The sequence below is a fragment of the Eleutherodactylus coqui genome, chromosome 12 (assembly GCF_035609145.1).
Source record: "Eleutherodactylus coqui strain aEleCoq1 chromosome 12, aEleCoq1.hap1, whole genome shotgun sequence".
NCBI lineage: Eukaryota > Metazoa > Chordata > Amphibia > Anura > Eleutherodactylidae > Eleutherodactylus > Eleutherodactylus coqui.
The window spans coordinates 124906260-124929695 of record NC_089848.1 but is presented as its reverse complement, the minus strand read 5'-3'; the positions used below and the strand labels follow the sequence as shown (position 1 = coordinate 124929695).

The window sequence follows — 23436 nt, the reverse complement described above, 5'->3', positions numbered from 1 at the left end:
ATAATAGCAGGAATGCAGGCAATTACAAACCGCCTGTCAGAGTATATAGACTTGCAGCTCCAAAAATATGTTAAAAATGTACCTTCGTATACAAAGGAGTCGGGACTAGAGATGAGCGAACATGTCCGTTACGGACACATCCGCACCCGGACACCGGCTTTGCCGAACACTGCAGTGTTCGCGCGTAAAGGTCCGGGTGCCGCCGGGGGGCGGGGAGATGCGCGGCGGCGCGGGCGGCAGTAGCGGGGAACAGGGGGGAGCCCTCTCTCTCTCCCTCTCCCCCCCACTCCCCGCCGCACCCCCCCGCGCTGCCACGGCGGCCCCCGAACTTTTTCGCCCGAACACTGAAGTGTTCGCAAAGTTCGGTGTTCGGGCGAAAAAGGGGCGGGGCCGAACGTGTTCGCTCATCTCTAGTCGGGACACCTGCTACAGACCATTAAAGAAATACCTTGGAAGGACACATATCTATGGTGCACGATGGACGTCGAGTCCCTATATACAAACATCAACCATGAAAAAAGGGTCAAAGCCATTGATTAAATCCTGAGTGAAGATTTACTCATGCCCATTAAACAAAAAGACTTTATATTACAAGCCATATCATCTATTCTGAAAAATAACTTCTTTTCATATAATGGCAACTATTACAGACAAACGAGGGGTACCGCGATGGGTACAATATGTGCCCAAAGTTTTGCAAATTGCGTAATGGGTGCATTTGAGAAACACAGATTCTCTGACCCACGCATTATCATGTATAGACGCTATATAGATGACCTGTTGATCATTTGGGAAGGAAATGAAGATGATTTGAGAATATTCATCAACAATCTCACCAAGAATGAATTCGGATTCAGATTTACATACACAATTAATCCAGACAAAATAGTATATCTAGACTTGGAACTGATGTCAGAAGATCAAAAAATAAAAACCTGTACTAATTTCAAGCCGGTTGACACAAATAGTTACTTGGACTTCCGTAGTTGCCACTATAAAAAATGGAAGCTGAATATACCATATGGGCAACTACAAAGGATAAAAAGGAACTGTACAGACATTGAAGAATTTAGAAGAAATAAAGGCTATCCAAAAAGTCTGGTCGATTCAGCATATCATAAAGTCATGAAGAATGAAGAAGAAAAAGAAAGGGGAGGAGAACAAGAAAAATACAACAAGGAAGAACAAAAAGCCAACAAAGAAGGAGAGACAAATCATTTTAGATTAGCATTTACCACTAAATACAGTAGACAGTACAGCACCATCAAGAAAATCATAAATAATAATTGGTCAGTATTAAAAGAAGACCCATTCTTGAAAGACAAGATTCTGGATAATCCTATGTGTGTGTTCAGAAAAAATAAAACTTTAAAAAATCTCTTAGCACCGTCCTGCCCCAAAAAAGAAAAAAAACATGAGTAAAAAACTACATAAAATAAACAAAAATACGACAGGGGTATTTAAATGTGGAGAAAGGAAATGCAAATGTTGTTGGAAAATCACAAATAAACGGAAAGAAGCGGAAGTGAAAGAAGGAGCACCTTTAATTATCAAACAACACCTTACATGCAAAACTAAATCAGTCATTTATCTACTAGAATGCCCATGCGGACAGAGATATGTGGGGAGGACCATAAATACCTTAAGAGAAAGGATAAATAAATATCGTAACAATATAAAAAATGGTTTTATAAAACACAGCGTATCCCACCACTTTTTATATCATCATAACAGAGATTTCAAACACCTTAAAGTAACACCACTCGAATCAATACATGGTAAATCCATCCAAAAATTACGCGCAAAAGAAATCTTTTGGATTTTTAGATTAGACACACTAGTACCCAATGGACTCAATGAAGTATTGGAGAAAATCTAGTTGTAGTCTTTTTATCAATACCATGATGTATATTGTTTTATTAATTGTTTTATTAATGTATTAGTCTGTATTAACACTTGCATTTTATGATAATTATTAGAGATGAGCGAGCACCAAAATGCTCGGGTGCTCGTTACTCGGGACGAACTTTTCGCGATGCTCGGGGGGTTCGTTTCGAGTAACGAACCCCATTGAAGTCAATGGGCGACCCGAGCATTTTTGTATTTCGCCGATGCTCGCTAAGGTTTCCTTGTGTGAAAATCTGGGCAATTCAAGAAAGTGATGGGAACGACACAGCAACGGATAGGGCAGGCGAGGGGCTACATGTTGGGCTGCATCTCAAGTTCCCAGGTCCCACTATTAAACCACAATAGCGGCAAGAGTGGGCCCCCCCCCCCTCCCAACAACTTTTACTTCTGAAAAGCCCTCATTAGCATGGCATACCTTTGCTAAGCACCACACTACCTCCAACAAAGCACAATCACTGCCTGCATGACACTCCACTGCCACTTCTCCTGGGTTACATGCTGCCCAACCGCCCCCCCTCCCCCCCACAGCGCACACCAAAGTGTCCCTGCGCAGCCTTCAGCTGCCCTCATGCCACACCACTCTCATGTCTATTTAGAAGTGCGCCTGCCATGAGGAGGAACCGCAGGCACACACTGCAGAGGGTTGGCACGGCTAGGCAGCGACCCTCTTTAAAAGGGGCGGGGCGATAGCCCACAATGCTGTACAGAAGCAATGAGAAATAGAATCCTGTGCCACCGCCATCAGGAGCTGCACACGTGGGCATAGCAATGGGGAACCTATGTGCCACACACTATTCATTCTGTCAAGGTGTCTCTGCATACCCGAGTCAGACCGGGCTTTTTAATTCATAGACACAGGCAGGTACAACTCCCTATTGTGAAGTCCCTGTCGACCGACAGCATGGGTGGCTCCCTGGAACCCACCAGCGATACACAAAAATATCCCATTGCATTGCCCAACACAGCTGAGGTAGTAATGTCGTGCTTAATGCAGGTGGGCTTCGGCCCACACTGCATGCCCCAGTCAGACTGGGGTTCTTTACAAGTGGAAACAGATGCATTTATAATTCCCTGTGGATCCACAGCATGGGTGGGTGCCAGAAAGCCACCGGCGGTACATAGAAATATCCCATTGCATTGCCCAACACAGCTGAGGTAGTAATGTCATGCTTAATGCAGGTGGGCTTCGGTCCACACTGCATGCCCCAGTCAGACTGGGGTTCTTTACAAGTGGACACATGTAGGTTAAACTCCGTGTGCACCTACAGCATGGGTGGCTCCCTGGAACCCACCGGCGATACACAAAAATATCCCATTGCATTGCCCAACACAGCTGAGGTAGTAATGTCGTGCTTAATGCAGGTGGGCTCCGGCCAACACTGCATGCCCCAGTCAGACTGGTAATATGTACCTTAACAGTAACCGCGTTGGTGGTAATGTGGTGGTGACTGCAGACCTAGTAGCGCGGTTTTATTTTGTTGGTTTTCGGAATGTGGCCAGGATTAAGTGGGCCGTGGCGGGGGATGTTTTGGAGGCACTACGTGTCCTCTCCACGTGTCCGTGGTTATATACACCTTAACAGTAACAGCGTTGGTGGGAAATGGCCTCGCCGCCATCATGTCTTTGGGAAGCCTCTATTTCCACACCCCAGAGACATACCATTAGCAGCGGTATAGGCAGAGCCCAGAATTAGTAACATTTCAGCCGTAGCATTAGCGACAGGCCCCACTAACATATCACTAGCAGCATTATAGGGGGAGCACAGTCTTAGTTCCATTTCAGTAATAGTAGCAGCCTACACAGGCCCCAGGAACAATTCCGAAGCAGCAGTATAGGAGGAGCATAGTCTTAGTTCCATTTAAGTCATTGTAGCAGCCTACACAGGCCCCAGGAACAATTCAGAAGCAGCAGTATAGGAGGAGCATAGTCTTAGTTCCATTTCAGTAGCTGCAGTATAGCAAAGGCCCAAGTTACATTTATGTAGCTAAAGTGTAGGCCAACCCCACACACACTTCTGTACCATGAGTGCAGGCGAAGAACATACAAATTGCTATGATTACACTGTAGGTGAGGGCCCCAAAACATTGGTGTACCAACAGTACTAATGTACCTCAGTAAAAATTGGCCATGCCCAACCAAGATGGCAGGTGAAACCCATTAATCGCTTTGGTTAATGTGGCTTAAGTGGTAACTAGGCCTGGAGGCAGCCCAGTTTAACGAAAAATTGGTTCAAGTTAAAGTTCCAACACTTTTAAGAGCATTGAAACGTATAAAAATTTTTTAGAAAAATTATATGAGTGAGCCTTGTGGCCCTAAGAAAAATTGCCCGTTCAGCGTGATTACGTGAGGTTTCAGGAGGAGGAGCAGGAGGAGGAGGAGGAATATTAGACACAGATTGATGAAGCAGAAATGTCCCCGTTTTGGATGGTGAGAGAGAACGATGCTTCCATCCGCGGGTGCATAATACGTATTGCTTAGGTATCGCTGCTGTCCGCTGGTGGAGAAGAGAAGTCTGGGGAAATCCAGGCTTTGTTCATCTTGATGAGTGTTAGCCTGTCGGCACTGTCGGTTGACAGGCGGGTACGCTTATCTGTGATGATTCCCCCAGCCGCACTAAACACCCTTACCGACAAGACGCTAGCCGCAGGACAAGCAAGCACCTCCAGGGCATACAGCGCTAGTTCAGGCCACGTGTCCAGCTTCGACACCCAGTAGTTGTAGGTGGCAGAGGCGTCACGGAGGACGGTCGTGCGATCAGCTACGTACTCCCTCACTATCCTTTTACAGTGCTCCCGCCGACTCAGCCTTGACTGGGGAGCGGTGACACAGTCTTGCTGGGGAGCCATAAATCTGTCCAGGCCCTTAAAGACTGTTGCACTGCCTGGGCTGTACATGCTGCTCGATCTACGCACCTCCCCTGCTACCTGGCCATCGGAACTGCGCCTTCTGCCACTAGCGCTGTCGGATGGGAATTTTACCATCAGCTTGTCCGCCAGGGTCCTGTGGTATAGCAACACTCTCGAACCCCTTTCCTCTTCGGGAATGAGAGTGGGAAGGTTCTCCTTATAGCGTGGGTCGAGCAGTGTGTACACCCAGTAATCCGTAGTGGCCAGAATGCGTGAAACGCGAGGGTCACGAGAAAGGCATCCTAACATGAAGTCAGCCATGTGTACCAGGGTACCTGTACGCAACACATGGCTGTCCGCACTAGGAAGATCACTTTCAGGATCCTCCTCCTCCTCCTCAGGCCATACACGCTGAAATGATGACAGGCAAGCAGCATGGGTACCGTCAGCAGTGGGCCAAGCTGTCTCTTCCCCCTCCTCCTCATCCTCCTCATGCTCCTCCTCCTCCTCCTGAACGCGCTGAGATATAGACAGGAGGGTGCTCTGACTATCCAGCGACATACTGTCTTCCCCCGGCTCTGTTTCCGAGCGCAAAGCGGCTGCCTTTATGGTTTGCAGGGAACTTCTCAAAATGCATAGCAGAGGAATGGTGACGCTAATGATTGCAGCATCGCCGCTCACCACCTGGGTAGACTCCTCAAAGTTTCGAAGGACCTGGCAGATGTCTGCCAACCAGGCCCACTCTTCTGAAAAGAATTGAGGAGGCTGACTCCCACTGCGCCGCCCATGTTGGAGTTGGTATTCCACTATAGCTCTACGCTGCTCATAGAGCCTAGCCAACATGTGGAGCGTAGAGTTCCACCGTGTGGGCACGTCGCACAGCAGTCGGTGCACTGGCAGATTAAACCGATGTTGCAGGGTGCGCAGGGTGGCAGCGTCCGTGTGGGACTTGCGGAAATGTGCGCAGAGCCGGCGCACCTTTACGAGCAGGTCTGACAAGCGTGGGTAGCTTTTCAGAAAGCGCTGAACCACCAAATTAAAGACGTGGGCCAGGCATGGCACGTGCGTGAGGCTGCCGAGCTGCAGAGCCGCCACCAGGTTACGGCCGTTGTCACACACGACCATGCCCGGTTGGAGGCTCAGCGGCGCAAGCCAACGGTCGGTCTGCTCTGTCAGACCCTGCAGCAGTTCGTGGGCCGTGTGCCTCCTATCTCCTAAGCTGAGTAGTTTCAGCACGGCCTGCTGACGCTTGCCCACCGCTGTGCTGCCACGCCGCGCGACACCAACTGCTGGCGACATCCTGCTGCTGCTGACACATCTAGATTGCGAGACAGAGGTTGAGGAGGAGGGTGCTTTAGTGGAGGAAGCATACACCGCCGAACATACCACCACCGAGCTGGGGCCCGCAATTCTGGGGGTGGGTAGGACGTGAGCGGTCCCAGGCTCTGACTCTGTCCCAGCCTCCACTAAATTCACCCAATGTGCCGTCAGGGAGATGTAGTGGCCCTGCCCGCCTGTGCTTGTCCACGTGTCCGTAGTTTAGTGGACCTTGCCACTAACCGCATTGGTGAGGGCGCGTACAATGTTGCGGGAGACGTGGTCGTGCAGGGCTGGGACGGCACATCGGGAAAAGTAGTGGCGACTGGGAACTGAGTAGCGCGGGGCCGCTGCCGCCATCATAGCTTTGAAAGCCTCCGTTTCCACAACCCTATACGGCAGCATCTCAAGGCTGATAAATTTGGCTATGTGGACGGTTAACGATTGAGCGTGCGGGTGCGTGGCGGCGTACTTGCGCTTGCGCTCCAACACTTGCGCTAGCGACGGCTGGACTGTGCGGTGCGAGACATTGGTGGATGGGGCCGAGGACAGCGGAGGTGAGGGTGTGGGTGCAGGCCATGAGACGGTAGTGCCTGTGTCCTGAGAGGGGGGTTGGATCTCAGTGGCAGGTTGGGGCACAGGGGGAGAGGCAGCGGTGCAAACCGGAGGCGGTGAACGGCCTTCGTCCCACCTTGTGGGGTGCTTGGCCATCATATGTCTGCGCATGCTGGTGGTGGTGAGGCTGTTGGTGGTGGCTCCCCGGCTGATCTTGGCGCGACAAAGGTTGCACACCACTGTTCATCGGTCGTCAGGCGTCTTGGTGAAAAACTGCCAGACCTTAGAGCACCTCGGCCTCTGCAGGGTAGCATGGCGCGAGGGTGTGCTTTGGGAAACAGTTGGTGGATTATTTGGTCTGGCCCTGCCTCTACCCCTGGACACCGCACTGCCTCTTGCAACCTGCCCTTCTGCTGCCCGTGCCTTCCCCTCTGAAGACCTGTCCTGTGTAGGCGTTGCACACCAGGTGGGGTCAGTCACCTCATCGTCCTGCTGCTCTTCCTCCGAATCCTCTGTGCGCTCCTCCCTCGGACTTACTGCCCTTACTACTACCTCACTGCAAGACAACTGTGTCTCATCGTCATCATCCTCCTCACCCACTGAAAGGTCTTGAGAGAGTTGCCGGAAGTCCCCAGCCTCATCCCCCGGACCCCGGGAACTTTCCAATGGTTGCGCATCAGTGACGATAAACTCATCTGGTGGGAGAGGAACCACTGCTGCCCAATCTGAGCAGGGGCCCGAGAACAGTTCCTGGGAGTCTTCCCGCTCCTGAGCATGTGTCATTGTAGTGGAGTGAGGAGGCTGGGAGGAAGGAGGAGCAGCAGACAGAGGATTCGGATTTGCAGCACTGGACAGCGCAGAACTCTGGGTGGATGATAGCTTGCTCGAAGCACTTTCTGCCATTCACGACAGGACCTGCTCACACTGCTCATTTTCTAATAAAGGTCTCCCGCGTGGACCCATTAATTGGGCGATGAATGTGGGGACGCCAGAAACGTGCCTCTCTCCTAATCGCGCAGCAGTCGGCTGCCGCACACCTGGATCAGGAGCTCGGCCTGTGCCCACACCCTCACTTGGGCCTACGCGTCCTCTGCCGCGTCCACGTCCTCTTGGCCTACCCCTACCCCTCAGCATGCTGTATTACCAGTGATTTCCAAGCCAGGAAAGAAATTGGCGCAAGCCTGCAGCCAAAATAGAATTTTTTCCCTAGTTTTTCAAAGGACAAGCCACACTGCGTGTATTCAATGAATACTACTAAGTTTAATAACTATGTTGTGGCCCTGCAAATGTGTCAGAGAACTGCAGTGATGCAAAGTTATTGGCTCCAGTAGATCAGGGATTTCCCATGCAGGAAAAAAAATTGGCGCAAGCCTGCAGTAAAGCGTAGCTGGCTGCGTCTGATTTTTTTTAACGTTCTGCACGCAGCACACACGTACCCAGAGCCCTGAGGACTGTCAGAGGCAGGCGAAAGAATTTTTTCCCTTGTTTTTCAAAGGACAAGCCACACTGCGTCTATTCAATGAATAATGTAGGTCTTCTGGCCCTGCCTACACAATTCTATCCCTGTAGTATTAATGCCGGGTGCAATGGTCTGCACAGCCGGTTTTGAGAAAAAAAAAAAAATGCAACACTGCTAACAGCAGCCTGGACAGTACTGCACACGCATAGATGTGGCCCTAGAAAGGACCGTTGGGGTTCTTGAAGCCTACACTAACTCCTAACACTCTCCCTGCCTAACCCCCACATCTGTCCCTATTGCAGGGCGCAATGCTCTGCAGATCCAATTTTGAAAAAAAAATAAAAAATACTGTGCTAACACAGTACTGCACACTAGTAGATGTGGCCCTGAGAAGGACCTTTAGGGTTCTTGAAGCCTACACTAACTCCTAACGCTCTCCCTACAGCAGCTCCAGCACGATACCACTGTCCCTCAGCTAACTGACAAGGCATCTGAGCCGAGCCGCGGGAGGGGCCGATTTTTATACTCCGGTGACATTTGATCGCCCCAGCCACTCACAGCAGGGGGGTGGTATAGGGCTTGAACGTCACAGGGGGAAGTTGTAATGCCTTCCCTGTCTTTCTATTGGCCAGAAAAGCGCGCTAACGTCTCAGAGAGGAAACTGAAAGTAACCGGAACACCGCGTGGTACTCGTTACGAGTAACGAGCATCCCGAACACGCTAATATTCGCCCGAGCATCAAGCTCGGACGAGTACGTTCGCTCATCTCTAATAATTATTTTTTATATTTGTCACATTTATTTATACTATACTAAATTATATGATTATATCTATTACAGACATGAAAAATCTGAATTACTAAATACTTCAGCATCACATGTATGTATACATATATAATTTGTATTCCTTATATGTGACATTCAACTCAGAAGTTTGCAAGGATATCCCTCTATTTTATATATATATATGCACTTTATAGATAGCACTAAGCACTTTATTCCTTATAAATACTGCGGACAAACCAAGATGGTTTTTATGTTATTTATTAATTATCATATTAATCCAGCAATCCACGCATGAATATAAAGGAGACTTAATGCAAATTCATCATACCAATTTGTTGCAATGCTTAAATTTGATTCTGGTATTACAAATAGAAAGTAACATTCATTGTCTTCTTAGTCTCCGTGGTAAAGGGCAGGACCTGGTTTTCCTATGTAATGGGATCACGTGATCCCGCGTCACCACGTCGGTGATGTCATCACGCCAGCCCGCGTCAACACGCTAACCCACGCTGCCACTCCATAGAGCATACCAGGAGGAGTGTCCCAGCAAAACATTCCCCCACCGTAACTGAAGGTAAGCACGTCACCACGATGGGCGGGGTGACACACAACGCTACCGCTCATGTGACCGCAAGGTCACATGTTCCCTCCGTTCCCGGAAGTAGTTTCGCTTTCACTTCTTGCTCCCATACCCTTCATACTGACGCTGCTCGCATGACGTGGAGGTCACGTGAGCGTCGCCTACCCGGAACTTCATAGAGAAGAATGCCACATCACAAATGTAAGTAACTATATAAGGATGCAATGTGATACATTTTTTGTTATGTACTTGATAAAGTCGCTTGCATGCGACGAAACACGTTGTACTTAAATAAACCTTTCAGACAATATTGCAATTGTCAAAACCCGGTTGATTGTTTGAGACAGCGCAGGAGCATTTTTTTAGTTTTTGGAATTCCCAAACGTGTTGATGTCCTGTGTGATTTGTACTTATCTTTACTTTAGACATAAACTTTACAATAATGGGTCTCTAGAATTAAAAAAGTTATAGTTTTATATTTACTTACTTTTTAATGTCTTACATATGTACCCTCTGTCTGAATAGCACCATTTGATATCCCATGTTCCTTTTATGGCATTCATCATCAAACAGTCAAAAGACATATCTTTATCGGGTGCCTCATTGTTCCAGTTTACAAAGTCCACGGGTGTATTGTCCAACCAAAGCCACTCATCTATAAACACAAATACAGAATATCCTACTTAATACAAGGTGCGCATTTCAGGATATGTTATATGTTGTAATATACAATGCAGCAGGATCCAGTTGTAAACTACTGATGGCTAACTCTTAGGATTGTCCATCAATAGTAGATCAGCAGGGGTCTGCTGCCTGGGACCCCCATCCACTGATCAGTTGTTTGCTAGGCTGGTGTCTTTATGCCCTGAGCTGATTTTTGCAGGAAACAGACACTTCCATTCCCACTACAGTGGCCAGATGTGGGATTACACACCAAGTTCCTATTCACTTCAATGCCAACTTTCCCTGTGATACAAACCTTCCCCATTGCAGTGAGAATGGAGCCGTCTGCACAGAGCACAAGCACACCAGCCCGACAAACAGCTGATCAGTGCTTGGGCACCTCTAGCTCCGTGTGCTGAGTGGCCAGGATCTCTGCAGCGCATGCACAATAGCTCCAGGCCACCATTTACGGCTGTGCTCTGCTGTTTCCTTGCATAGAAGGGTATCTGTGTAGTACAAACAACAAAGACTTGTTCACACTGCTCCAGAGCTTTTCTATGCAAAGAAACAGCAGAGTGCAGAATATTAGCTGGCAAGGGCTCTGAGGGCAGTCCCAATACCGGAAAAAGTATTCTGATTCTCGCTGTATAATGTGGCCTAGCAGCTTCTTATTTTCCAAGTCATAGCCCTACAATCATTAAACAATCTTGACATGATCAACCTTAACATTGAAATCTTGCTCATGCCTAGGCTAAAATCTCAGTCCTAGCCTGGCATATGCACAGTACGTCTGTGAGCCAGCTGTCCCCAGCAGGGAGTGCATTGCGCATACACCACCCTAGGAACAAATGACGCATGCATGAAATTTTGAGAGTTATAACGTCATGAACACCTGCTGATTGCTGTCTCGTAGGGGAAAAGGCAGAAGCACTGGACAGGACTATGCAGGGAAAGCCATAGCACTTGCTAGTATTGGGACCACCCCTGGCACCTGCCAGCTAATGTGCATATTAGATTAAAGGGATTGTGCCAAGTTATTAAGTTATTTTCTATCCACAGCAAAAGGGAAAACTTTATAATTGGTAGAGGTCTGACCACGGGGACGGCCACCAATCCTGAGAATGGGGCCCATTTGGTCTTGAAGTGAATGGAGTAGAGGTCATGCAGGCATGCTCCATTCACTTCAATGACAGTGTAGAGAGGTATAGGCTGGGATGTAACAGGCATTTCTTGTTCAAAATATGTGTTATATTTGCTCTACCTGGAATAAAGCTGTCCACCTCCTAGCACTATGTGCATGTTCCCTTGTCACTTGGTAACCAGAAGCTATATATATGTGGGTGGTTTCAACTCTCCAAGAGAGAATGTGAAAGTTCAAGAAGCAGAGTGTACTAAAATAAGGCTCTCCCTGAAAACACTGAAAAAAGGAAGAAGTTTCTCCTCAAAGAGGAGCGAGGCGAGTGTAGTCTTCAGGTTACACAGACACCAGACCACCAATACACCGAGAGAGTTCAGACAAACGAGCATCTTTTCAAATAAAGATGTCAGTTTACCAGCATTATAGAGGCTCAAGATTGCTTTGGGGAGGCACCTTGTCACCACAGCTGCAACCAGGAACTTACCTGGCATACTCCCCTGACTACACCTGTGTTCCTGGTGTTGCAACAACTGGAGGATGATACAATTCCAACTGACCCGGAGGTGAAGAGTCACCTGCAGGAAATGGATCTACCAGGGAGACCTCTCTCCTCGAGCCGTGACTTAGTTCCAACAGACAGTCCACTGATCTTGAGCCTGTCCCTATTTTCTCTGGCATTCAGGCTTTAAAACAGCACCAGAGATTACCCAGTAGAAGACAATCTCTGATTCTGTCTTTGAAGTGAATGGAGCAGTGATACTCCTGCACGATTCACTCAGGGACCAACCAGACCCCCGTTCCTGGGATCGGTGGGAGTCACAGTGGTCAGGCCCTCATCCATCACAAAGTTATCCACTCTCCGGTATGTAGGGGATAACCTTAAAATTTGGCACAACCTCTTTAAGCTTCATTTTCTCAGAAGTGAAGAGTGTATAAAGGGGAACAAAGGTATATCTCCACCCGTGTGTAACTGCTCTACCAAATGCTGGCAGCGGTTTGGAGGGCAACATTTTGATGATTGACTCCCTTTAATGGTTTTCACTGGAGAGTGACTTTATTAATTAGATATTAAAGGACACATTAGTCCATTGTGCAGAATAGTAACAACAACACAAGGAAAAGGAGCGAGGGAAAAGACAGAAATAAAGAATGATCTGAATTACGTGTTTTCTGCTGAAATAGTGAATGTTCTGATACTTTACCTTTCACGTTCTTGTAAAGTCCAATCCAAAATTCTTCTTCCTGGTTTCTGAGTAACTCAGTATGATAGAGAAGGAAATCTGATTCGGTGGAATCTTCAATGGATGTTAAACTGGCACCTAAAGAATTGACATACTGAATAATTCTGTTTGCTTGGAATCTCTGTTCCTCTATGGATATGATATTACACAACATATTCACCCATCTGATGCCTCATTAACCCATGAGGAACAAGGCAGTTTTATTTTTCCTCCCAGATTTAAAAAAAAAATTATAATTTTCTTATTATTACATCGATATTTCTGTATGAGGACTTCGGTCTTGTGGGCCAAGTTGTATTTTTCAGTACTACTATCTAATATATCATACACTGAAAATCACTGCATTAGGATCAGCTGGCGCTTGACATCTTGTGATCAGTAACGTGGTAGGTAGTGTCTAATTGTAGTGAAAGGGGGAAAAAATGCAATTCCACAGGTTTTTGGGAGTCATGCTTATATCGTCTGCATGGTAAGGCAAAAATGACATATTAGCTGTTTTCTGTTGCTCAGTATGATTATGGCAATACCAATATCAGTAGTTTTTTTGGTCGCATTGCTTTAAACAGAAAAAAATCTTTTTTTTTAAAGGCCACCATAAATTATTATTTTTCCATTGTTGAGGTTGTATGAAGGCTGAAGTTTTGCAGGATGACCTGTATTTTCTATCGGTACCATTTTGGGATACATATGACTTTTTGATCACTTTTCATAAAATTTTCTCTTGGAGATAGAGTGACCAAAAAGTGCAGTTCTTACATAGAGTTTAATAGATCGGACTTGTATGCTATTTGGATTAGTTTATGTTAAAACATGGGTAAACGGTGTTTTAAAAAAAATATATTTACAGCATTGTTGTAATGAATAAAAAAAGGAATTGAACTTGCATTTGTCTGCTAAATTATACAATGTATGTATCTCTTAGTGACTGGCCTATTTTACATATTAAAAACTAACCGCACTTTTTAAAAAACTCTCGACATGTTACTCTGGCATGGCAAGAGTGTTGTTCAGTGGTGGCCTGGGCCTGATCACTAAAATGAAGGGGCTGCAGTGCTCCCTGGAATTCTGTGCTCCTTTGGCTTTCATCGTTGCTCTTCAGTTCCTCTCAGGAGCTTAGGACAGATGCATAAACTTGGTGAATCTATTCACCAAATGAGCTGTGGCAGGTCTTGTTTATTGGGGGTTGAGTTGTATTTTCCATTGGAACCATTTTGGGGTACGTGCAACTTTTAATCACTTTTTATTGGGTGTTTTGGAAAGCGTGTAAATGAAACATAGCAATTCTGGCATTTATTGTTAATTTTTCTCATTGTTTACCATATCAGATAAAGGACAAAATCTTTTTATAGGATGGGTCATTAAAACATGGCAATACCTAATATGTTTCTTTTAAAGGTAAAAACTCTCAGCGCTCCGTTGTACTGAACGAAATCACACTTGGGATCTTACTTGTTTGGGGGTGCCGGACCCGTGGCACCCCTCACATCTAGATAGACGTAATAATATGTGCAGGAGAGGTTTCCATAAATATCCTGTTTATTTATTTATTTCCCTATAAGATTATATAGTAATTGTCATACACTACTGGAGCGCCGCTTCTGAACATTGTCTTCAATATGTTTCTTTTGTTATTTTTGTCCATAATAAAGGGTGTTTTGGGGCGGAGCCTAACCGCGGAGAGAGATGGACGCCTAGAGCGCAGCACAGAGAGAGGCATTCTAAAGCAGCGATCTTACCTGATAATGGGGAAGCTTGGCAGGGAAAAAGCAGGAGATCACGCTGTGACTCCTCAGCCGGTATGGAGACAAACAGATCTTCAGGGATTCCTAAAAGACAGAAGCTCCCGCTCCCCACACGCGGCAGGGAAGATGGCGCCGGCGGCAGCTTCAGCCCCGGCAGCAGCGCGGGAAGGAGAAATGTCCTCGGAGGAGGAGGAGGACGAACCCCTCTCAAAAGGATTTATGAGAGATCTCCTGTCCACAACTATGAAGCCCCTGCTCGATGAGCTGACAGCTATCAAAGAGGAGGTAAGGAGCGTGGGGAGGAGGTAAGGAGCGTGGGGAGGAGAGTGGAGGAGCTTGAAAACTCCACGGCAACCATCACCACACACTCGGGGCAGCTGGCAGCAGTGGTGAAGGAGCAGCACTCCCAGTTAAATAAGATGATACTCCTGCAAGAGGACTTGGAAAATAGGAGTCGCCGCAATAATGTCCGTATAAAAGGTCTCCCAGAGACCTGGGCATCTGAAACCCTGCAGAAAGTTACGATGGAAATTTTTGTGAGTTTGTTGGGGGAGGAAAGAGCAGCAGGGATCGTCATAGAGAGAGTTCATAGGGCTCTCAGACCACAACCGGCCCCATCTGACCCCCCCAGGGACATAGTGTGCAAAGTGCTATCATTTTCGGACGCAGTGGCCATTTTGAATGCGGCACGTGACTCCAGAAATTTAGAATATGATGGGGTAGCGATCCAGATCTTTCAGGACCTCTCCCCCTCCACCCTTGCCAAGCGCAGATTATTGCGACCTCTTTTAGACAAACTAAAAGCCAAAAATATCAAATATGCATGGTTGTTTCCTTTTGGCATCGGGATCACCTACAAAGGAAGGAGGTTCAACATAAGATCCCCAGAGGACTTACAGGAAAACTGGCATTCCTTGGGGCTAGAGCCCATAAGTCTTCCCAACTGGCTCCCCCTTCCGGAACTCCCGAGACTCCCACCACTGCCTACGCCATCCTCACAAGACAGCTGGCACACAGTCTCCCACGTGAAATCCCCTCGCAGCAAACAAAAAAAGAAGCAGAGAGAGGAAAATACAGATGGAACCACCTGAAGATAAAAAGACAGGGATTCCTCTAATCCCTCAACTTTGTTTTGTTTTAAAGCATCAGGCGAACTCTTAGGTCCAACAAGGACCTGTTGGCAAAGCCCGAGAGGACCACCCCCGGGACACGAGAAAGACTGCTCGCCAAATTTCAGAGTTCTAAGGATGCAACTGGTTTCCGCTGACTGTATCTTCCCGGTTGACCACCCCCTGCTTTGTTTCCTCACAAGGAGAATGTCCTATTTGTGCTCCCCCGATTAGGCCTTAGCTTAACTTTACCCGTCTAAAACAGAAAAACTCTTTTCCCGCCTGGAATATACGCCCGTGCTCTAGTAATTCAACAGAGCACATCCGTATCTTTCACAGCACTGAAAGTGCTGTTTTGTTAATCTAAATTTATAAGTGTTTTCGTTTTTTATTGTGTGACCTACCTACCCCACCCTCTTTTCCCTTTTACTTTCCTAAGCCCCCCCCCCCATTCTAACTCAGAATATACAAACAGCCGGAGATAGTAGAGACACGGTCCGATCGGCAACAACGGACAGTCTGCTCAGTCTTGAAGGTATATTGAGTATTTAATCTGTGCGCTGACCTCTAACTTTGATATCTTTGTCTTCTAGTGTCTAATAAATATCATTCAGTCTTGCTAGATGGCGATGGGAAGGCCGGAGGCCGCGGAGCTGCTCAGAGTCACGTCGTTCAATGTCTGGGGAATGAACTCTCCTCTAAAAAGGTACAACATATCACAATTAGTTAAAAAATACAACACCAAGATCTTGCTCCTCCAGGAGACACATTTAAGGCCGATAAACATAGTCACCTACCCGGGAAAAACTTTCCCCAGTATTATCATAACACACATCCAGTCTCCGCTTCTAAACGGGTGTCAATCTTGATACACAAGTCTATCGTTTTCACCCTGAAGGCTAAGTACACAGACGAGTTAGGGAGAATGCTTTTCATAAAAGGCTCCATTAATAGCGCAAAAATAACAATAGCAAACCTTTATGCCCCTAACTCGAACCAAGTAAATTGGCTGTTAGAACAGTTAAGAACACTGAAAGAATTTGCCGAGGGCCCAATTGTATTAGGAGAAGATTTTAACCTGTTCCTCAACCCCCTACTAGATTCGTCCAAGGGTAGATCATGGATCTCCCAGAGACAAACCAAAAAGCTACATAAAATACTTCGGGAGATGAGAGTCGTGGACGCATGGAGAACCATCAACCCCTCAGAAAAGGATTTCACATACTTTTCACAAGTGCATAACTCGTTCCAAAGACTAGACCATTTATATGTCTCCCAGAGGAAATCTTGCCTAAGGTAGTGAAAGCAAAAATAGAAGCAATCACCATCTCAGACCACTCCCCCATACACGTAGATCTTAGATTTAGCGTAGAAGGACATAGGGAATGGATCTGGAAACTGAATGCTTCCTTATTGGACTCTGATATAGAGAGGGACCGCCTCTCAGAGTTGCTAGAAGAGTTTTTTCTGCTTAACGACACGGGAGATGTAAACACCCCAGTCCTGTGGGAGACCCATAAGGCATACGTTAGAGGCCTGTTCATCTCACTGGGTTCCAAACTCAAGAAGCAACATCAATTAAAAATAGACAACCTGGGGGGCGTGTCCAGCAGCCATGCTGTAAAGTCGCACGCAGCTTGAGCTCCGCAGAAAACCCCATCATCCTGCACCCATCCTGCCTGCCTGACCCCCCTAAACAGTACTCACCCAAGTCCAGCTGAGCACCCGTGGCGAGGCGGAGGGAGCTCCGACGGGCGTCCGACAGAAGAATCCCCAGCCCCAGATCGGGGCCCGCTCCCCAGGCTCCGATACAGCGACTTCCGGTCGGGTGCGGCGGCGAGAGCCCGACGTGCACCAAGAAGACCCGGTGAGAGCGCAGGATCCCCTGAGGATAGCGACGGCTGGGGGTGCGGACCGGGAGGTGACACCGGCTAGCGGGAGCTCCGGAGAAGCTGTGACACCCCGGACCCGGCTGTCCGAAGTCCCCGCGCGGCATAGGAGGGGGGAGGGCCCGCTGGAACGGAGCGGACTCCCGCGCAGTGCCCCAAGCATAACACTCCTTCCCCAGCTCCTTCTGGGGCGCTGGGGAGAGCGGGGAAACCCCGGCCTGACCTTTTCGGGAGCTACACAGACGGGGCTCGGTGCACCACCCCCTTGCCTCGGCAAGCACACCGGAGCCAGAGCCATACAAGGCACACACTGTTTGCCCCACAGCCATAACACCTTACACAGCATCCCAACAAGAGGGGCTGGTAGTTAGCACCCACAATTGAGCGATCCTGCTGCTCAGAGTGCGCAACCACCACCCGCGGATCCAAGTACAGCGGGGGGCACCCCCGGCCATCCACCTCTCCTTAATAAAAAAAAAAAAAAACTCCAGAGACCGACGGGCGGCATACCGTCAAACCGCGGCACCAGACTGCTGGCCTTCAGGCCCTCTCCATACCCCCATCTCAGTTAAAGTGCCACGATTGCACCAGCCGCACCCTGACAGCTGAACCCGTGACCACCGCGGCCTCTCTCCTGGTCGAAACAAACAATAAACGTCAACCACGCCGCGACTGATAAACCGCCTAAGCCACGTAATATAGAAATCTCTGCAATCTAAAGTCCACCTTCCATCTGAAACGGGACGTATTTATACATCTCAAGCCTCCTCGTAAAGGGAGATCCTCCGCTGATCCCCCATCGTATAAAGACCACAAACATACTTCCGCCGTCCTCCTCCCGCAGGCGGGGCAGCCGCAGGTCCTCCAAGATGAGCCGTAGTACTCCCCCACCGATAACGGAGCGCCTTAGGGCCTTCGTACTTGAGCCAACGACCGATACCCCTCATCAATCGGCTGGACCGGACGTGGGGGTGAACGGGGCTTCGGGGCCCCCCCTTTCCCCGGAGGTCGAGCAGGAGCCGACGCTGAGGCAAGTTACTGTACAGCTCCTGGAAGCAATCCACTCTAGCACCACCTCATTGACAGGGAAAATTGAGGAAGTCAAAATAGATGTTGGACTGTTGCGGCAAGACATGCATACTCTCAGAAGTAGAGTTGGAGAGGTGGAGACGCGTGTGTCCCAACTCGAGGACACAGTGACGCCGATACCTGGCAAGCTTACAGAACTTGACAAAGCTGCAAACGCCTGGGCCCAACGTGCAGACGACCTAGAAAACAGACTGCGTAGAAATAACCTCCGAATAATAGGCCTGCCGGAACGTGCCGAGGGCCAAGACCCATGTTCGTTCATGGAAACCTGGCTGAAAGCTCTCCTGCCAGATGCCAAGTTCACCGCAGCCTTTGCCGTTGAGCGGGCCCACAGGGTTCCGGGCCGCCCCCTGCCTCCAGGAGCACCCCCAAGACCGATGCTGGCAAGACTACTCAGCAGTAAAGATCGGGATATAGCCCTCCAGGCCGCCAGGCGTGCGCAAAACCTCCAATACCAGAACGCTAATATTTCTCTTTTTCCAGACTTTTATGCTGCTCTCCAGAAAACCAGAGCATCCTTCGTGGCAGTCAAGCGCCGGCTGAGAGAGGCCTCCATACCATACTCCATGATGTATCCAGCACGACTTCGCGTGGTCCACAACGAGCGAGCCTTCTTTTTCTCCACTCCAGAGGAAGCCGAGGACTGGCTTAATCGTCTGCCAAGATCCCCCAGACGCCGGTGATCTCCTGACAGGTTCACTCCGGGGGGGGGGGGGGGGGGGGGGGAGAGTATCTGGACATTCAAGGATGGTCAGTTTAACATCTCTTGCAATACTTGATCCCGTAAATGTACACACTTATGCTTACTCCCTCGCTGCTCCCCCTTCCCTCTCCTCCCCTATCCCTCCGCCTCCCTTCCTGCCGTCTCTTAATACCACATACCTATATATTGTCTACTTTGCTTAATTACATTGTAGAGTGATAAATAATGAGTAGAATCCGTTATACACAAATCTATATTCTGGCTGACTTGGACACCTACGCCAACCCCTCGTTAGGCAGTGAAAACCCTAAGCTATGTACCTGGGATGATGGGGTTTCAGAGTTTCAGAGCTCCAAACAGATTTTATCTGTCTGACTGTGCCCAGAATAATCACCATACTTTAGGTGCACAGTCTTCCCCGTCATCACACGCACGTTTGCGTTACGTTAATGGTTAATATGTTTGCTACACCTAGACGAATTTATATTGACATAATTTCAAGTGTAATTGTTTGGATGAGTTTTTGCAGTACACTGTTCAGCGACAAATTAAGTCATGACCAAAGGGAACAGCCCTGGACTCCTGCTTGGGGGGCTCCGGTAGTGGTCCCTATGCGGGGTCGGCCTTTCCCGACCGGGGATGCCCCCTTGCGTACATATAAAATGGCCGAATTAAATGGCTAACCTAAAGATACTCTCCTGGAATGTGCGGGGTATGGGTGCCCCCAGGAAGCGGTCCATGATCTTCTCATTCATCAGAAATTACAACCCACACATAATATGCCTCCAAGAGACGCACATGATCACAGAGAAAATCGGCCAACTACGGAAACCATGGGTCCAATGGTCCCTACACTCCACACACTCATCCTATGCCAGAGGAGTTTCAATAGTAATCCACAAACGGCTAAGATGGGAGCCGGGACGCACAGTCAGGGACCCAGAGGGCAGATACGTTTTTATCCAGGCATGGATAGATCCCCTCCCCTACGTACTTGTGGGAATATACCTCCCCCCTCCGGCCAATATAGCAATCCTTCATCAAGCCGCCCAGTTTGCCTCCCAATACCCCAACGCCACGGTACTATGTATGGGTGACCTGAACCTGGTGCTGGACCCGCAGATGGACAGGCTCGGCGTCCCGCAGGCCCACCCGACCCAGGCTAGCCCCTCGCCCCTAGCACTGTTCCTACAGGAGGTCGGATGGCAAGACGCCTGGAAACTCAGACGACCAGCGGCTCGGGAGTTTTCATGTCACTCAGCCGGCAGGAATGCCCTCTCCCGAATAGACTACTGTCTCGGGAATGCAAGGCTATGCACTGCAATAGCCCACATTGAGTATCTTCCCAGGGGCATATCAGACCACTCCCCCATATACATAGAAATCTCTACATCAGACACATGTGCATATCGGCATAGTTGGCGGGTACATCCATTCTGGTTAAGCCTGTTTGGCACAAACGACAGGATCCATGACCAGCTCGCTGTCTTCCTGGAATTAAATCAGCCAGACGTCGACCCGACACTGCTGTGGGAGACACTGAAGGCCTTTCTACGAGGCGCTTTAAAATCATCCATCTCATATATAAAAAGGGAATCTATACTAGAACGCGAGATGGCGTCCCAATACGTGCACCTAGAGGCAACCTACATTGCGGACCCATCTGACGAACACAGAGAGCAATGGTTAAGGCAGGGAAGGCAATACCTAATCCACCTACAAGAAAAGGCCCGCAGAGCATCCTTCTTTGCAAAGCAGCGATTCTACGAACTTGGCAATCAGTCCAGTAGCTTACTAGCTCACCTAGTACACCAAAACTCGGCATCACCATCGATACTCCGTATCGTGTCCGAGACAGGTGAGATCCTTCACGAAAAGAAAGCAATAGGAGCGCGTTTTCAGCGTTTCTATAGCGAGCTGTATGCCACTGGACTCCACGCCACGCAGCAAGAACTCGAGAGCTTTCTATCAAGCATTAATTTCCCCACACTTACCCATGACCAGCAGACACTAATAGACGCCCCATTCACACTGGATGAGCTCACGGAGGCTCTTGGGGAGATGTCCAGCGGTAAAGCCCCGGGTCCGGATGGCCTACCAATAGAAGTCTACACAAGGTATCAAGAACTCCTTTTACCCGCACTACTGGCAACATACAACGCAGCCTATAGCAACAATTCCCTGCCCCTATCCTTCTACGAGGCAACTATTGTGCTCATCCTAAAACCGGGGAAGGATGCGCTGGATTGCGGCTCCTACAGGCCCATCTCCCTCCTCAACTCCGACTATAAACTCCTAACCAAAATGTTAGTCCGGCGCCTTAATAACATCATCCTAGATCTGATACATCCGGACCAAACCGGCTTCATGCCGGGCAAATCCACGAGAGAAAACCTGAGGCGAGTTCAGGTGGTAACACAGGTGGGGTCGGAGGGGGAGATGGACTGGGCCCTGGCCTCACTGGATGCCGCTAAGGCCTTTGACTCCATTGAGTGGCCTTTCCTGCTCCAGGTGCCGAAGAGATTTGGGTTCGGAGACAGATTCATTCAATGGATCTCCCTAATATATAAAACGCCCGTGGCGGCAATTTCAGTGAACGGCACCTGTTCCCCATACATCCCCCTGTTCAGGGGTACGAGACAGGGATGCCCTCTCTCCCCACTTCTCTTCGCCCTGGCTATGGAGCCACTGGCCATTATGCTCCGGACGTGCCCAATCTATCGCGGAGTCGTAATAGGAGATAGGGAGGACCGAGTGGCGTTATATGCCGACGACCTCATGCTCTTTATGTCTGACCCGATGGTGTCCTTGCCCCGCGCCATGGACATCATTAACAAATTTGGACGTTACTCGGGTCTATATATTAATTGGACAAAATCTGCCTTAATGCCAATATCTGTACAAAACCCCCTGCGGCTTACACACTCATTCTGTGGCCTACAGGTCTCCAATGATTTTAAATATTTAGGAGTTCAAATCACCAACACAACAAACCGGACCCTGGACTTGAACGTGTTTCCTCTGCTGGACCTTTGTAGGTCTAAGTTCAAAGTCTGGGGATCGCTGCCCCTGTCGGTTGCAGGCCGTATCAACCTAATTAAAATGATAGTCCTACCCAAGTGTCTTTACATCCTGCAGCATATCCCAGCGCCAGTCCCGATGAGATTCTTTCGGACTATAAACTCTCTTATGTCCTCGTTTATATGGGGAAGCTCTCGCCCAAAGCTTAAACTCTCTACACTCCAGAGACCCAAAGATAGAGCCGGCTCGGCACTCCCAGACTTATTCCTGTACTACATAGCTGGTCAATTGCTTCACCTAAAATGCTGGCTGAGTGAAGGCCCACTGCCCAACTCCGAGTACCACCTGGCGCATACCCTAAACATCCCCAACCTGTGGCCAGTGCTGGAGTTCCCCACTACAGTGAGGAGTAAGATGCTACCCATTCACAAACTGGCTACGCGAGTTTGGCGAAAGGCCAGAGAAGTGAGCGGGTTCCTCGACATAATCGCAGACATGCCCCTGTGGAGAAATTCTGGGCTGAGGGAGCTACTGCCACTGACTGATTTGGAGACATGGGAACAGTATGGGATTGTTAGCCTGGGTGACTTATACAATTCTAATGTGCTACTATCTTTTGAGCAATTGCAGAACCAATATCAAATACCCCGAACTCATTTCTACAAATACCTGCAGATTCGGCACGCGCTCCAGGCGCAGTTCCCCCCAGCGAACAGCACCATATCCCACTACCCACTAATAGGAGTACTACGATCACAGGGCCCCCGAGGGCTCACCTCAACACTGTACTCTCACCTAATAAATTCAAAGGCAGCTCGGGAGATTCCCCCTGCCCTAACTAAATGGAAATCCTTAATCCCAACATTGACGGACGAAACATTCCAAGAAGCTATAGAATCACCCTTATTGGTCTCACCTTCAGCAAACAACAAAATGACGCAGTTATATATAATCCATCAATGCTATCTTACCCCGGCAAGACTATATAAGATGGGCAGGATCCCATCCACGCAATGTATCCGATGCACATGCATGTACGCTGATTTTTGGCACATGATCTGGGACTGCCCGACAGTCCAGACATACTGGGGCGAGGTGGTCAACTTGCTCTCAGCGGTCCTTGACATCCCGGTTCCCATCACCCCAGAAATATGCCTATTCGGCATTCTCGACGAAGAGCAATGGCAACATTATGACAGAATCTTCTTACGAGAAGTCCTATTTCTAGCTAGAAAAGTTATCGCACTGAGATGGATGGACCGGAGGGGCCCGACCCTGGCACTATGGAGAAAAATTACTAACTCAACTATACCCTATAACAACCTAGTCTACAAAGCACGCAAATGCCCGGACAAATTTGAAAAAGTGTGGGGCCAATGGTGCGATTCACC

The 23436-nt window shown here is 48.6% G+C and overlaps 1 protein-coding gene across 1 annotated transcript in view; it reads right to left on the bottom strand.

Annotated features, from left to right (window-relative positions):
- LOC136587231 (macrophage mannose receptor 1-like) overlaps positions 1–23436 on the bottom strand; it is a 327799-nt gene that overhangs the window by 42137 nt on the left and 262226 nt on the right. The window contains exons 20-21 of the mRNA XM_066585788.1: positions 12454–12570; positions 9938–10105 (exon numbers count right to left, since the gene is read on the bottom strand). Coding sequence (XP_066441885.1) covers positions 9938–10105; positions 12454–12570 — 285 coding nt within the window. The remainder of the gene's footprint in view (positions 1–9937; positions 10106–12453; positions 12571–23436) is intronic.